Source organism: Stigmatopora nigra, chromosome 21 (assembly GCF_051989575.1).
Source record: "Stigmatopora nigra isolate UIUO_SnigA chromosome 21, RoL_Snig_1.1, whole genome shotgun sequence".
In the NCBI taxonomy this organism is placed as follows: Eukaryota; Metazoa; Chordata; class Actinopteri; order Syngnathiformes; family Syngnathidae; genus Stigmatopora; species Stigmatopora nigra.
Genome location: NC_135528.1, coordinates 9,116,228 through 9,129,427, shown reverse-complemented (window position 1 = coordinate 9,129,427; position 13,200 = coordinate 9,116,228). Strand labels below are relative to the sequence as shown.

At 37.7% G+C, this 13,200-nt stretch overlaps 1 protein-coding gene and 1 long non-coding RNA gene across 3 annotated transcripts in view; one reads left to right on the top strand and one right to left on the bottom strand.

The window, feature by feature from the left end:
* The window catches only part of LOC144214631 (uncharacterized), a 25,424-nt gene extending 16,793 nt beyond the window's left edge, over window positions 1-8,631 (top strand). The window contains exons 6-8 of one of the 2 annotated variants that reach the window (XR_013330261.1): window positions 6,991-7,359; window positions 7,453-8,026; window positions 8,110-8,631. This is a non-coding gene — a long non-coding RNA (uncharacterized LOC144214631). Of the gene's footprint in view, window positions 1-6,990; window positions 7,360-7,447; window positions 8,027-8,109 lie in introns of both variants that reach the window. The other variant, XR_013330260.1, reaches the window with a different exon arrangement.
* Window positions 1-13,200, bottom strand: part of LOC144214620 (Y+L amino acid transporter 2) — a 14,822-nt gene extending 1,622 nt beyond the window's left edge. The window contains exons 1-12 of the mRNA XM_077743172.1: window positions 12,972-13,200; window positions 12,504-12,634; window positions 11,227-11,403; window positions 10,304-10,479; window positions 10,041-10,183; window positions 8,337-8,462; window positions 8,085-8,229; window positions 7,850-7,973; window positions 7,611-7,714; window positions 7,441-7,537; window positions 7,231-7,380; window positions 6,975-7,158 (exon numbers count right to left, since the gene is read on the bottom strand). Coding sequence (XP_077599298.1) covers window positions 6,975-7,158; window positions 7,231-7,380; window positions 7,441-7,537; window positions 7,611-7,714; window positions 7,850-7,973; window positions 8,085-8,229; window positions 8,337-8,462; window positions 10,041-10,183; window positions 10,304-10,479; window positions 11,227-11,346 — 1,369 coding nt within the window. The 5' untranslated portion in view covers window positions 11,347-11,403; window positions 12,504-12,634; window positions 12,972-13,200. The remainder of the gene's footprint in view (window positions 1-6,974; window positions 7,159-7,230; window positions 7,381-7,440; window positions 7,538-7,610; window positions 7,715-7,849; window positions 7,974-8,084; window positions 8,230-8,336; window positions 8,463-10,040; window positions 10,184-10,303; window positions 10,480-11,226; window positions 11,404-12,503; window positions 12,635-12,971) is intronic.

Here is a 13,200-nt window from a genome sequence, read left to right as displayed (position 1 = left end):
GGCGATAAAAAGCCTTACTATACTATGTCGTTTTTGGCAATAAAAAGCCTTACTATACTATGTCGTTTTTTTGCGATAAAAAGCCTTACTATACTCTGTCGTTTTTGGCGATAAAAAGCCTTACTATACTATGTCGTTTTTTTGCGAAAAAAAGCCTTACTATACTATGTCGTTTTTTTGCGAAAAAAAAGCCTTACTATACTATGTCGTTTTTTTGCGAAAAAAAGCCTTACTATACTATGTCGTTTTTTTGCGAAAAAAAGCCTTACTATACTATGTCGTTTTTGGCGATAAAAAGCCTTACTATACTATGTCGTTTTTTTGCGAAAAAAAGCCTTACTATACTATGTCGTTTTTTTGCGAAAAAAAAGCCTTACTATACTATGTCGTTTTTTTGCGAAAAAAAGCCTTACTATACTATGTCGTTTTTTTTTCGAAAAAAGCCTTACTATACTATGTCGTTTTTGGCGATAAAAAGCCTTACTATACTATGTCGTTTTTTGGCGATAAAAAGCCTTACTATACTATGTCGTTTTTGGCGATAAAAAGCCTTACTATACTATGTCGTTTTTTTGCGAAAAAAAGCCTTACTATACTATGTCGTTTTTTTGCGAAAAAAAGCCTTACTATACTATGTCGTTTTTTTTTCGAAAAAAAAGCCTTACTATACTATGTCGTTTTTGGCGATAAAAAGCCTTACTATACTATGTCGTTTTTTTGCGAAAAAAAGCCTTACTATACTATGTCGTTTTTGGCGATAAGAAGCCTTACTATACTATGTCGTTTTTTTGCGAAAAAAAAGCCTTACTATACTATGTCGTTTTTTTGCGAAAAAAGCCTTCCTATACTATGTCGTTTTTTTGCGAAAAAAGCCTTACTATACTATGTCGTTTTTGGCGATAAAAAGCCTTACTATACTATGTCGTTTTTTTGCGAAAAAAAGCCTTACTATACTATGTCGTTTTTTTGCGAAAAAAAAGCCTTACTATACTATGTCGTTTTTTTGCGAAAAAAAGCCTTACTATACTATGTCGTTTTTTTGCGAAAAAAAGCCTTACTATACTATGTCGTTTTTGGCGATAAAAAGCCTTACTATACTATGTCGTTTTTTGGCGAAAAAAAGCCTTACTATACTATGTCGTTTTTTTGCGAAAAAAAAGCCTTACTATACTATGTCGTTTTTGGCGATAAAAAGCCTTACTATACTATGTCGTTTTTTGGCGATAAAAAGCCTTACTATACTATGTCGTTTTTGGCGATAAAAAGCCTTACTATACTATGTCGTTTTTTTGCGAAAAAAAGCCTTACTATACTATGTCGTTTTTTTGCGAAAAAAAGCCTTACTATACTATGTCGTTTTTTTTTCGAAAAAAAAGCCTTACTATACTATGTCGTTTTTGGCGATAAAAAGCCTTACTATACTATGTCGTTTTTGGCGATAAAAAGCCTTACTATACTATGTCGTTTTTTTGCGAAAAAAAGCCTTACTATACTATGTCGTTTTTGGCGATAAGAAGCCTTACTATACTATGTCGTTTTTTTGCGAAAAAAAAGCCTTACTATACTATGTCGTTTTTTTGCGAAAAAAGCCTTCCTATACTATGTCGTTTTTTTGCGAAAAAAGCCTTACTATACTATGTCGTTTTTGGCGATAAAAAGCCTTACTATACTATGTCGTTTTTTGGCGAAAAAAAGCCTTACTATACTATGTCGTTTTTTTGCGAAAAAAAGCCTTACTATACTATGTCGTTTTTTTGCGAAAAAAAGCCTTACTATACTATGTCGTTTTTGGCGATAAAAAGCCTTACTATACTATGTCGTTTTTTGGCGATAAAAAGCCTTACTATACTATGTCGTTTTTGGCGATAAAAAGCCTTACTATACTATGTCGTTTTTTTGCGAAAAAAAAGCCTTACTATACTATGTCGTTTTTGGCGATAAAAAGCCTTACTATACTATGTCGTTTTTGGCGATAAAAAGCCTTACTATACTATGTCGTTTTTTTGCGCAAAAAAGCCTTACTATACTATGTCGTTTTTTTGCGCAAAAAAAGCCTTACTATGTCGTTTTTGGCGATAAAAAGCCCTACTATACCATGTCGTTTTTTTGCGAAAAAAAAGCCTTACTATACTATGTCGTTTTTGGCGATAAGAAGCCTTACTATACTATGTCGTTTTTTTGCGAAAAAAGCCTTACTATACTATGTCGTTTTTGGCGATAAAAAGCCTTACTATACTATGTCGTTTTTTGGCGAAAAAAAGCCTTACTATACTATGTCGTTTTTTTGCGAAAAAAAAGCCTTACTATACTATGTCGTTTTTGGCGATAAAAAGCCTTACTATACTATGTCGTTTTTTGGCGATAAAAAGCCTTACTATACTATGTCGTTTTTGGCGATAAAAAGCCTTACTATACTATGTCGTTTTTTTGCGAAAAAAAGCCTTACTATACTATGTCGTTTTTTTGCGAAAAAAAGCCTTACTATACTATGTCGTTTTTTTTTCGAAAAAAAAGCCTTACTATACTATGTCGTTTTTGCCGATAAAAAGCCTTACTATACTATGTCGTTTTTGGCGATAAAAAGCCTTACTATACTATGTCGTTTTTTTGCGAAAAAAAGCCTTACTATACTATGTCGTTTTTGGCGATAAGAAGCCTTACTATACTATGTCGTTTTTTTGCGAAAAAAAAGCCTTACTATACTATGTCGTTTTTTTGCGAAAAAAGCCTTCCTATACTATGTCGTTTTTTTGCGAAAAAAGCCTTACTATACTATGTCGTTTTTGGCGATAAAAAGCCTTACTATACTATGTCGTTTTTTGGCGAAAAAAAGCCTTACTATACTATGTCGTTTTTTTGCGAAAAAAAGCCTTACTATACTATGTCGTTTTTTTGCGAAAAAAAGCCTTACTATACTATGTCGTTTTTGGCGATAAAAAGCCTTACTATACTATGTCGTTTTTTGGCGATAAAAAGCCTTACTATACTATGTCGTTTTTGGCGATAAAAAGCCTTACTATACTATGTCGTTTTTTTGCGAAAAAAAAGCCTTACTATACTATGTCGTTTTTGGCGATAAAAAGCCTTACTATACTATGTCGTTTTTGGCGATAAAAAGCCTTACTATACTATGTCGTTTTTTTGCGCAAAAAAAGCCTTACTATACTATGTCGTTTTTTTGCGCAAAAAAAGCCTTACTATGTCGTTTTTGGCGATAAAAAGCCCTACTATACCATGTCGTTTTTTTGCGAAAAAAAAGCCTTACTATACTATGTCGTTTTTGGCGATAAGAAGCCTTACTATACTATGTCGTTTTTTTGCGAAAAAAGCCTTACTATACTATGTCGTTTTTGGCGATTAAAAAGCCTTACTATACTATGTCGTTTTTTTGCGAAAAAAAGCCTTACTATACTATGTCGTTTTTTGGCGATAAAAAGCCTTACTATACTATGTCGTTTTTGGCAATAAAAAGCCTTACTATACTATGTCGTTTTTTTGCGATAAAAAGCCTTACTATACTATGTCGTTTTTGGCGATAAAAAGCCTTACTATACTATGTCGTTTTTTTGCGAAAAAAAGCCTTACTATACTATGTCGTTTTTTTGCGAAAAAAAAGCCTTACTATACTATGTCGTTTTTTTGCGAAAAAAAGCCTTACTATACTATGTCGTTTTTTTGCGAAAAAAAGCCTTACTATACTATGTCGTTTTTGGCGATAAAAAGCCTTACTATACTATGTCGTTTTTTGGCGAAAAAAAGCCTTACTATACTATGTCGTTTTTTTGCGAAAAAAAAGCCTTACTATACTATGTCGTTTTTTTGCGAAAAAAAGCCTTACTATACTATGTCGTTTTTTTTTCGAAAAAAGCCTTACTATACTATGTCGTTTTTGGCGATAAAAAGCCTTACTATACTATGTCGTTTTTTGGCGATAAAAAGCCTTACTATACTATGTCGTTTTTGGCGATAAAAAGCCTTACTATACTATGTCGTTTTTTTGCGAAAAAAAGCCTTACTATACTATGTCGTTTTTTTGCGAAAAAAAGCCTTACTATACTATGTCGTTTTTTTTTCGAAAAAAAAGCCTTACTATACTATGTCGTTTTTGGCGATAAAAAGCCTTACTATACTATGTCGTTTTTGGCGATAAAAAGCCTTACTATACTATGTCGTTTTTTTGCGAAAAAAAGCCTTACTATACTATGTCGTTTTTGGCGATAAGAAGCCTTACTATACTATGTCGTTTTTTTGCGAAAAAAAAGCCTTACTATACTATGTCGTTTTTTTGCGAAAAAAGCCTTCCTATACTATGTCGTTTTTTTGCGAAAAAAGCCTTACTATACTATGTCGTTTTTGGCGATAAAAAGCCTTACTATACTATGTCGTTTTTTGGCGAAAAAAAGCCTTACTATACTATGTCGTTTTTTTGCGAAAAAAAGCCTTACTATACTATGTCGTTTTTTTGCGAAAAAAAGCCTTACTATACTATGTCGTTTTTGGCGATAAAAAGCCTTACTATACTATGTCGTTTTTTGGCGATAAAAAGCCTTACTATACTATGTCGTTTTTGGCGATAAAAAGCCTTACTATACTATGTCGTTTTTTTGCGAAAAAAAAGCCTTACTATACTATGTCGTTTTTGGCGATAAAAAGCCTTACTATACTATGTCGTTTTTGGCGATAAAAAGCCTTACTATACTATGTCGTTTTTTTGCGCAAAAAAAGCCTTACTATACTATGTCGTTTTTTTGCGCAAAAAAAGCCTTACTATGTCGTTTTTGGCGATAAAAAGCCCTACTATACCATGTCGTTTTTTTGCGAAAAAAAAGCCTTACTATACTATGTCGTTTTTGGCGATAAGAAGCCTTACTATACTATGTCGTTTTTTTGCGAAAAAAGCCTTACTATACTATGTCGTTTTTGGCGATTAAAAAGCCTTACTATACTATGTCGTTTTTTTGCGAAAAAAAGCCTTACTATACTATGTCGTTTTTTGGCGATAAAAAGCCTTACTATACTATGTCGTTTTTGGCAATAAAAAGCCTTACTATACTATGTCGTTTTTTTGCGATAAACAGCCTTACTATACTATGTCGTTTTTGGCGATAAAAAGCCTTACTATACTATGTCGTTTTTTTGCGAAAAAAAAGCCTTACTATACTATGTCGTTTTTTTGCGAAAAAAAGCCTTACTATACTATGTCGTTTTTTTGCGAAAAAAAGCCTTACTATACTATGTCGTTTTTGGCGATAAAAAGCCTTACTATACTATGTCGTTTTTTTGCGCAAAAAAAGCCTTACTATACTATGTCGTTTTTTTGCGAAAAAAGCCTTACTATACTATGTTGTTTTTGGCGATAAAAAGCCTTACTATACTATGTCGTTTTTTTTGCGAAAAAAAAGCCTTGCTATACTATGTCGTTTTTGGCGATAAGAAGCCTTACTATACTATGTTGTTTTTTTGCGAAAAAAAGCCTTACTATATTATGTCGTTTTTTTGCGCAAAAAAAGCCTTACTATACTATGTCGTTTTTTTGCGAAAAAAGCCTTACTATACTATGTTGTTTTTGGCGATAAAAAGCTTTACTATACTATGTCGTTTTTTTGCGAAAAAAAGCCTTACTATACTATGTCGTTTTTTTGCGAAAAAAGCCTTACTATACTATGTCGTTTTTTTGCGAAAAAAAAGCCTTACTATACTATGTCGTTTTTGGGGATAAAAAGCCTTACTATACTATGTCGTTTTTTTGCGAAAAAAGCCTTACTATACTATGTCGTTTTTTGCGAAAAAAGCCTTACTATACTATGTCGTTTTTGGGGATAAAAAGCCTTACTATACTATGACGTTTTTTTTGCGAAAAAAAAGCCTTACTATACTATGTCGTTTTTGGGGATAAAAAGCCTTACTATACTATGACTTTTTTTTGCGAAAAAAAAGCCTTACTATACTATGTCGTTTTTTGGCGAAAAAAAGCCTTACTATACTATGTCGTTTTTTTGCGAAAAAAAGCCTTACTATACTATGTCGTTTTTGGCGATAAAAAGCCTTACTATACTATGTCGTTTTTTTTTGCGAAAAAAAAGCCTTACTATACTATGTCGTTTTTGGCGATAAAAAGCCTTACTATACTATGTCGTTTTTGGCGATAAAAAGCCTTACTATACTATGTCGTTTTTTGGCGAAAAAAAGCCTTACTATACTATGTCGTTTTTTGGCGAAAAAAAGCCTTACTATACTATGTCGTTTTTGGCGATAAAAAGCCTTACTATACTATGTCGTTTTTTTGCAAAAAAAAGCCTTACTATACTATGTCGTTTTTTGGCGATAAAAAGCCTTACTATACTATGTCGTTTTTTGGCGAAAAAAAGCCTTACTATACTATGTCGTTTTTTGGCGAAAAAAAGCCTTACTATACTATGTCGTTTTTTGCGAAAAAAAGCCTTACTATACTATGTCGTTTTTGGCGATAAAAAGCCTTACTATACTATGTCGTTTTTTGGCGATAAAAAGCCTTACTATACTATGTCGTTTTTGGCAATAAAAAGCCTTACTATACTATGTCGTTTTTGGCGATAAAAAGCCTTACTATACTATGTCGTTTTTGGCGATAAAAAGCCTTACTATACTATGTCGTTTTTTTGCGGAAAAAAGCCTTACTATACTATGTCGTTTTTTTTGCGAAAAAAAGCCTTACTATACTATGTCGTTTTTTTGCGAAAAAAAAAGCCTTACTATACTATGTCGTTTTTGGCGATAAAAAGCCTTACTATACTATGTCGTTTTTGGCGATAAAAAGCCTTACTATACTATGTCATTTTTTAAGGAACAAAGCCTTACTATATCTTTACTTTGCAAAAAAATATATTCATTTATTATTTACAGCAATTCATAGCAATGTTAAAGCATGCTTTGCTAGCGTGTCATCAGCAGAGCTTTTCTAGGCAAAACATTGGATGACAATGGCAATTGCTTACATATGATTTTTTCCAGGAAGGCGGGCCGGGAGCTGCGCGGCAGGTGGAGGCACAGGAAGTAGACGGGCACGCCGGAGAGCGCCACGCCGATGCCCACCAGGGAGTTGATGGTGTCGCTGTAGAGCGGCATGACCACCAGGAAGAGGCTGCACAGGCTGTACACCACCGGGAAGAACAAGGACAGCTGCAAAGGAAAGGAAAGTCATCAAGTCATTTGCAGATATAAAAAAGAAGAAGACGAGGGGAGGCCACCTACCTTGACGGGCCGGTGCAAGTCGGGGGCCTTGAAGCGAAGGTAGATGAGGCTGACGATGGACAGGCCGATGAAGAGCCAGTAGTTGAAGCTGAAGTAGTTGATCAGTTGGAAGACGTCCGGTACCGACAGGTAGATGAGCGACATGGCGCCCTATGAAAACAATTTAAAATTCAATCCTTCTCTTCACTGACGCCAATCTATTTCCCTTACATTAAAGAGCAGCGCGGGAATTGGAGTGAAACGCTGCACGTGGATCATGGACAGCACGTTAGGGAGGTGACCTTCTCGCGAGCCGGCGTAAAACAACCTGAAAGAAAAACAGCTACGTTAAGTACACCCACGGCATACGTTACAAAAGAAAAATTGAAGTAAAATCCCACCTGGACGCGGCGATGATGGAAGAGTTGAGTCCGCCGTAACAAGAAATGGCCACCGAGAGCGGGATCAGCCAGCGGGCCCAGCCCAGGACCTCGTCCGCGAACGTCTGAGGGCGAACCGGCGGCGAAGGCCACGTGCAAACAATTAAGGCAGGCTAATGCAGTTAAATCCACCCACAGGAAGTGCAGTGCACTGGCAATCCATCTGTCGGGAGGGACGGCGGACTGACAAGAGCACTCACCACTGCGACGGCTTCGCTAGCGAGGACCTGGTCGGCGTCCATCACCACGTAGTAAGCCACGTTGGTCAAGATGTAGATGATGGTGACGATAGGCATGGAAATGGCGATGCTCAGTGGGAGGTTCCTGCCAGCGCAAAAACAACACCAAAAGAATGTCAGAATGGCATTTCTAAGAAGGTAATTTGGAGTTAACACACAATTAAGACTTGTGTCATTCTTTCTGTTGATTTTGTACCTTTCTGGATTCTTGATCTCTTCAGTGATGAAGTTGAGCGTGTCCCAACCGGAGTAGGAATAGAGAGCGGAGTAAAGCGCCAGCGCCATGTCGCCCGCGTTCAGCTTGGAGCCTCGGAAAGACTCCTCAAAGTTCTGGTTGAAACCTGTCGGCAGACGTCAAGAGCATCGCTACGTTCAAGTCGCCAGCCAACGGGATGGGCAAAGTGGTGACGTTTTTCCCGTCGGGAGAGGCCCGTCCGTCCGTCCGTACCTTGGCCAAGTTTGACGAGGCCGGTGATGATGATGACGATGAGCGCCAAGACTTTGGCCACGGTGGAGATGACCTGAAGAATGGCGCCCCACTTGACTTTCATGCAGTTGACGCATGTCAGCAGGCCTGACAAGAAACAAAAAGACAAAATCAGGGAAAGACTTAAGTGGGATACAAGCTGAGTCAGCCTTACTATACATGGTCTTTTTGTTGTTGTTGTTTTAATTAAAACGCCTTACTCTATATGGTTGTGTCTGTTTTTTTAAAGCCTTAATAAACACTGTCATTTTTTAAAGAAAAAAAGCCATACTATACTATGTCGTTTTTTTGAAGAAAAAGCCTTACAATACTATGTCGTTTTTTGAAGTAAAAAGCCTTACTATACTATGTCGTTTACGAAATAAGCCTTACTATACTATGTCGTTTTAGGAAGAAAAGCCTTACTATACTATGTCGTTTTTTGAAGTAAAAAGCCTTACTATACTATGTCGTTTTTTTTGCGATAAAAAGCCTTACTATACTATGTCGTTTTTTGGCGATAAAAAGCCTTACTATACTATGTCGTTTTTTGGCGATAAAAAGCCTTACTATACTATGTCGTTTTTTGAAGTAAAAAGCCTTACTATACTATGTCGTATTTTGAAGTAAAAAGCCTTACTATACTATGTCGTTTTTTGAAGTAAAAAGCCTTACTATACTATGTCGTTTTTTTGAAGTAAAAAGCCTTACTATACTATGTCGTTTTTTGAAGTAAAAAGCCTTACTATACTATGTTGTTTTTTTGCGATAAAAAGCCTTACTATACTATGTCGTTTTTGGCGATAAAAAGCCTTACTATACTATGTCGTTTTTGGCGATGAAAAGCCTTACTATACTATGTCGTTTTTTGAAGTAAAAAGCCTTACTATACTATGTCGTTTTTTTGCGATAAAAAGCCTTACTATACTATGTCGTTTTTGGCGATAAAAAGCCTTACTATACTATGTCATTTTTTTTTGGCGAAAAAAAAGCCTTACTATACTATGTCGTTTTTGGCGATAAAAAGCCTTACTATACTATGTCGTTTTTTGAAGTAAAAAGCCTTACTATACTATGTCGTTTTTTGAAGTAAAAAGCCTTACTATACTATGTCGTTTTTTGAAGTAAAAAGCCTTACTATACTATGTCGTTTTTTGAAGTAAAAAGCCTTACTATACTATGTCGTTTTCTGAGGTAAAAAGCCTTACTATACTATGTCATATTTTGAAGTAAAAAGCCTTACTATACTATGTCGTTTTTTGAAGTAAAAAGCCTTACTATACTATGTCGTATTTTGAAGTAAAAAGCCTTACTATACTATGTCGTTTTTTGAAGTAAAAAGCCTTACTATACTATGTCGTTTTCTGAAGTAAAAAGCCTTACTATACTATGTCGTTTTTTTTTTAAGAAAAAGCCTTACTATACTATGTCGTTTTTTGAAGTAAAAAGCCTTACTGTACTATGTCGTTTTTAAAGTAAAAAGCCTTACAATACTATGTCGTTTTTAAAGTAAAAAGCCTTACTATACTATGTCGTTTTTTACGGAACAAAGCCTTACTATACTATGTCGTTTACAAAATAAGCCTTACTATACTATGTCGTTTAAGAAAAAAAAGCCTTTACTATGTCGTTTAATACTAACTTAGCGCATACATGCGCAAGGACAAAAAAAAGTTCAGAACTTACCTATAATGGCAGCAGCGATGAGGCGGACGGCGTAATAGGGGGCGGGACACGTGGTGAAAAAGGGCTGAACCAAGTAGCTGGAGAAGGTCAAGGCGATGACCGCCTGGCACGCCGGTTCCACGATCAACAAGGACGTCCACAGCCTGAGGAGAAACAAAAAAACGGTAAGCCGCGACGGCCACATGTCGGTCGGGCCGGTCGCCGTGGGCCGGTCGCCGTGGGCCGGTTGCCGTGGGCCGGTTGCCGTGGGCGGCCCCGCCTACCGGATGAACGCCATGAAGCTCCCGAAGGCCTCCAGAATGTAGGCGTAGGACGCCCCGGATTTCCGGATGGTGGTCCCCAGTTCGGCGTAACACAGGGCGCCGAAGACGGAGAAGACGCCTCCCACTCCCCAGATGACCAGCGACAAACCATAAGAGCCAGTGTGCAACAGCACCCCCTGCGGCGAAAGGAAGAAGCGCAGTGGGTTAAACTTGAGTCGCCATTGGTTCTGAGCCACTTTTGAGTTCAGCTGGCCAAAAAAGTGCAAGTGTATTGCATTACTGCATTTTGTGTACAGCGTGCGATATTTGAGACGGGCCACAGCGTGGAAACTTTACTCTTCTACGAAAGCGACGTCAAACTCCCAATTTGCGTCGATTTTGGACTTCTGTGGCTGCCATTGACGGCACTAAACGTCTAATTCATTTTGACTGGGAGGGCCCAATGATCTATTGTAAATACATTTTCTTTTTTTAAAAACGGGGAAAAATAAACTATAAATATTTAGTTTTAGACTACTGAACTTTTACATTCATTTTTTCTTGTAAAACATGAGGTTGATGCACTTCATTTTCTAAACACTGATTTTTTTAAAAATATTTTTTTTAAATTGACTGTCCAGAAATCTGTAAAAAAAGTCAGCTTTTTGGACTTGGAACATTTTCCATGAGTGTTATCTTCATGGCTTTATTTATCCTCTCACATGGGGATATTTTCACAGAAAATACTCCTATATAGGTCAAAGTCATAAAAGTAGACCTATAAGATTCCCTTGAAATGGGAGCTAACATTAGAAGCCCATAACTCTTTTCCCTTCTGTTTGAACAGTGCAGTTAATGTTTAATTACCGGAATGCTAAAATCTGTAAAGTCGCGCTCTCTCGACGGCGATTGGTACCATTTAGCGGCCCCTTTCTTTACCTTACCTTGGGTGACACGAAGATGCCGGAGCCGATCATGTTGCCCACGATGAGGCAGACGCCGTGCAGTAGGGAAATTTCCTGCTTCAGACGCACGCCGCCAGAATCTGCGTCCCGTTCGGCCATGCTGACGGGCTCCCCACGACTGGCGCCGGCCGGCTACCAACAACTGGAGTCAAGCCGCTGGAGACGGGAGGGGGCATCAAATAGCGGGTGGGATTTAAGGGGGGTGGGGGGAGAGAGACAAAGACAGAATGAGAGAGAGTGAGAAAGGGAATACACATTAGACCACCTTCTGATTAATGGGCGTTCACTTCTGTAATTCAATACAGCAATTGAAGAGGCGACGCCCTCCCTGGTGGGAGAGCCCATGGAAAAATGAATGAAAAAAGGTAATCTCAGGCTGCACTATCATAACCTATTGCCAGAAATCCTATCATTAGGGTTGGGAGGGGACAAATGAAGGGCCATTCATTCATCAACGGCAGCTAATGGGTTAACAAACAAATGTCCTTCTAGAAATGCCTTTTTTTCTAGTGGTAATCCCGTCAATCGGACTTGGTCAAGTGACCATTGTTTTTTTTAATCCCATCACCTTTTAACCTCCTCAGGAATGTGACTGTATGGACATTACACGTGAACGTTTGATCCCTCACCTGACTTTTTTTTTTCTTCCTTAGCGAAACTACCAACACAAGGTCACCTTCCTTTATTTATTCTGACACGCTCTTGACATGCAAGTGTCCACAAATGCCAACTTGTTGCTAATACTAACATGTCCTCAAAAAAGTGCGCTGGAAGTTGTTTAGACGCTTTTCTTCATTACAAAAAAGTACTATATTTGTTAAATAATCTTAAAATACAACCTTATCTTTCCATTCTAATCAATTTTCCCAAAATAAATGACTCCCCTTAAAAAAAAAAAAAAACCCGGAAACAACCCCCCATGGTCTTGGATGCCTAATGACGTCATGCTCCAACATTTAAAAAACAACAAATGCCAATAGCGAAAAAAACGAAAACAATCTCGACCCTTGACCTCACTCGTGACGTCAATAACAAACGACAGAGAACGGCGCACATTTTGAATGGAGTTAACACTAAGCACGACTATCTATGCTAATACTAGAGGATGCTGCGGATGTTAGCCCAGCCAAAATCTCCCGACTTGTCTTCAACACGCCCGAGGCGCTTAAGGCGTAACAAAATGAATAAAGTGTCAGTCTATGGTCGAGGGCACAGACAAAAAGCGACGAAGTCTAGAATAAATCATACAAACATACCTGCTAGTCCAATAGGAGGGAAGTCACTCGGGGTCTTGAAGACGACGTCAACTAGTCCACATCTGTAGTTAGCTAGTTTTCAGCCCCTCCTCCACACTGAGCCTCACGCAAGATGCTTGGTCACGTTTCAACTTGTTTAGCAGAAATAAAATCGCAGTAAACCAACTTTAAGTCGTGACATGTTTCGTAAATCAAGAACGACCCTAAAAAACGTGAACCAGCGGACGGGGAATCAAGCGGATGGATATGCGTCGCCACGTGCTATCCTGTTGCACAGCTGCACTTCGACTCATAATTTTGCATCCTTCCGCCGAAGGTGAGGTTAGTCCCTCTTAGTTCGCAGTCAGAAAAAAACGCGAATTATTGCATTAAATCATTAGCAGTGAATGAATAAATAATCACCGTTTGCTATTGTTTTAATTGGTGTTTATAAAATTCATGCATTAGTTAATTTTCAGTTCCACTTACCTTTAGGGTCGCGGGGGGTGCTGGAGCCTTTTCCTGCCTACCACAAGCACCAGACAAGAGACACTTTGAATGGGTTGGCATCCAATCGCATGGCACAAGGAGACGAAACGCCATTCATAATCATACCTAGGAACAAATTAGCTTACAATTAGCCTATGATGCATGTTTTTGGGATGTGGAGTATCCAGAGAAAAACCACACCAGCCTGGGAAGAACATGCAAACACCAC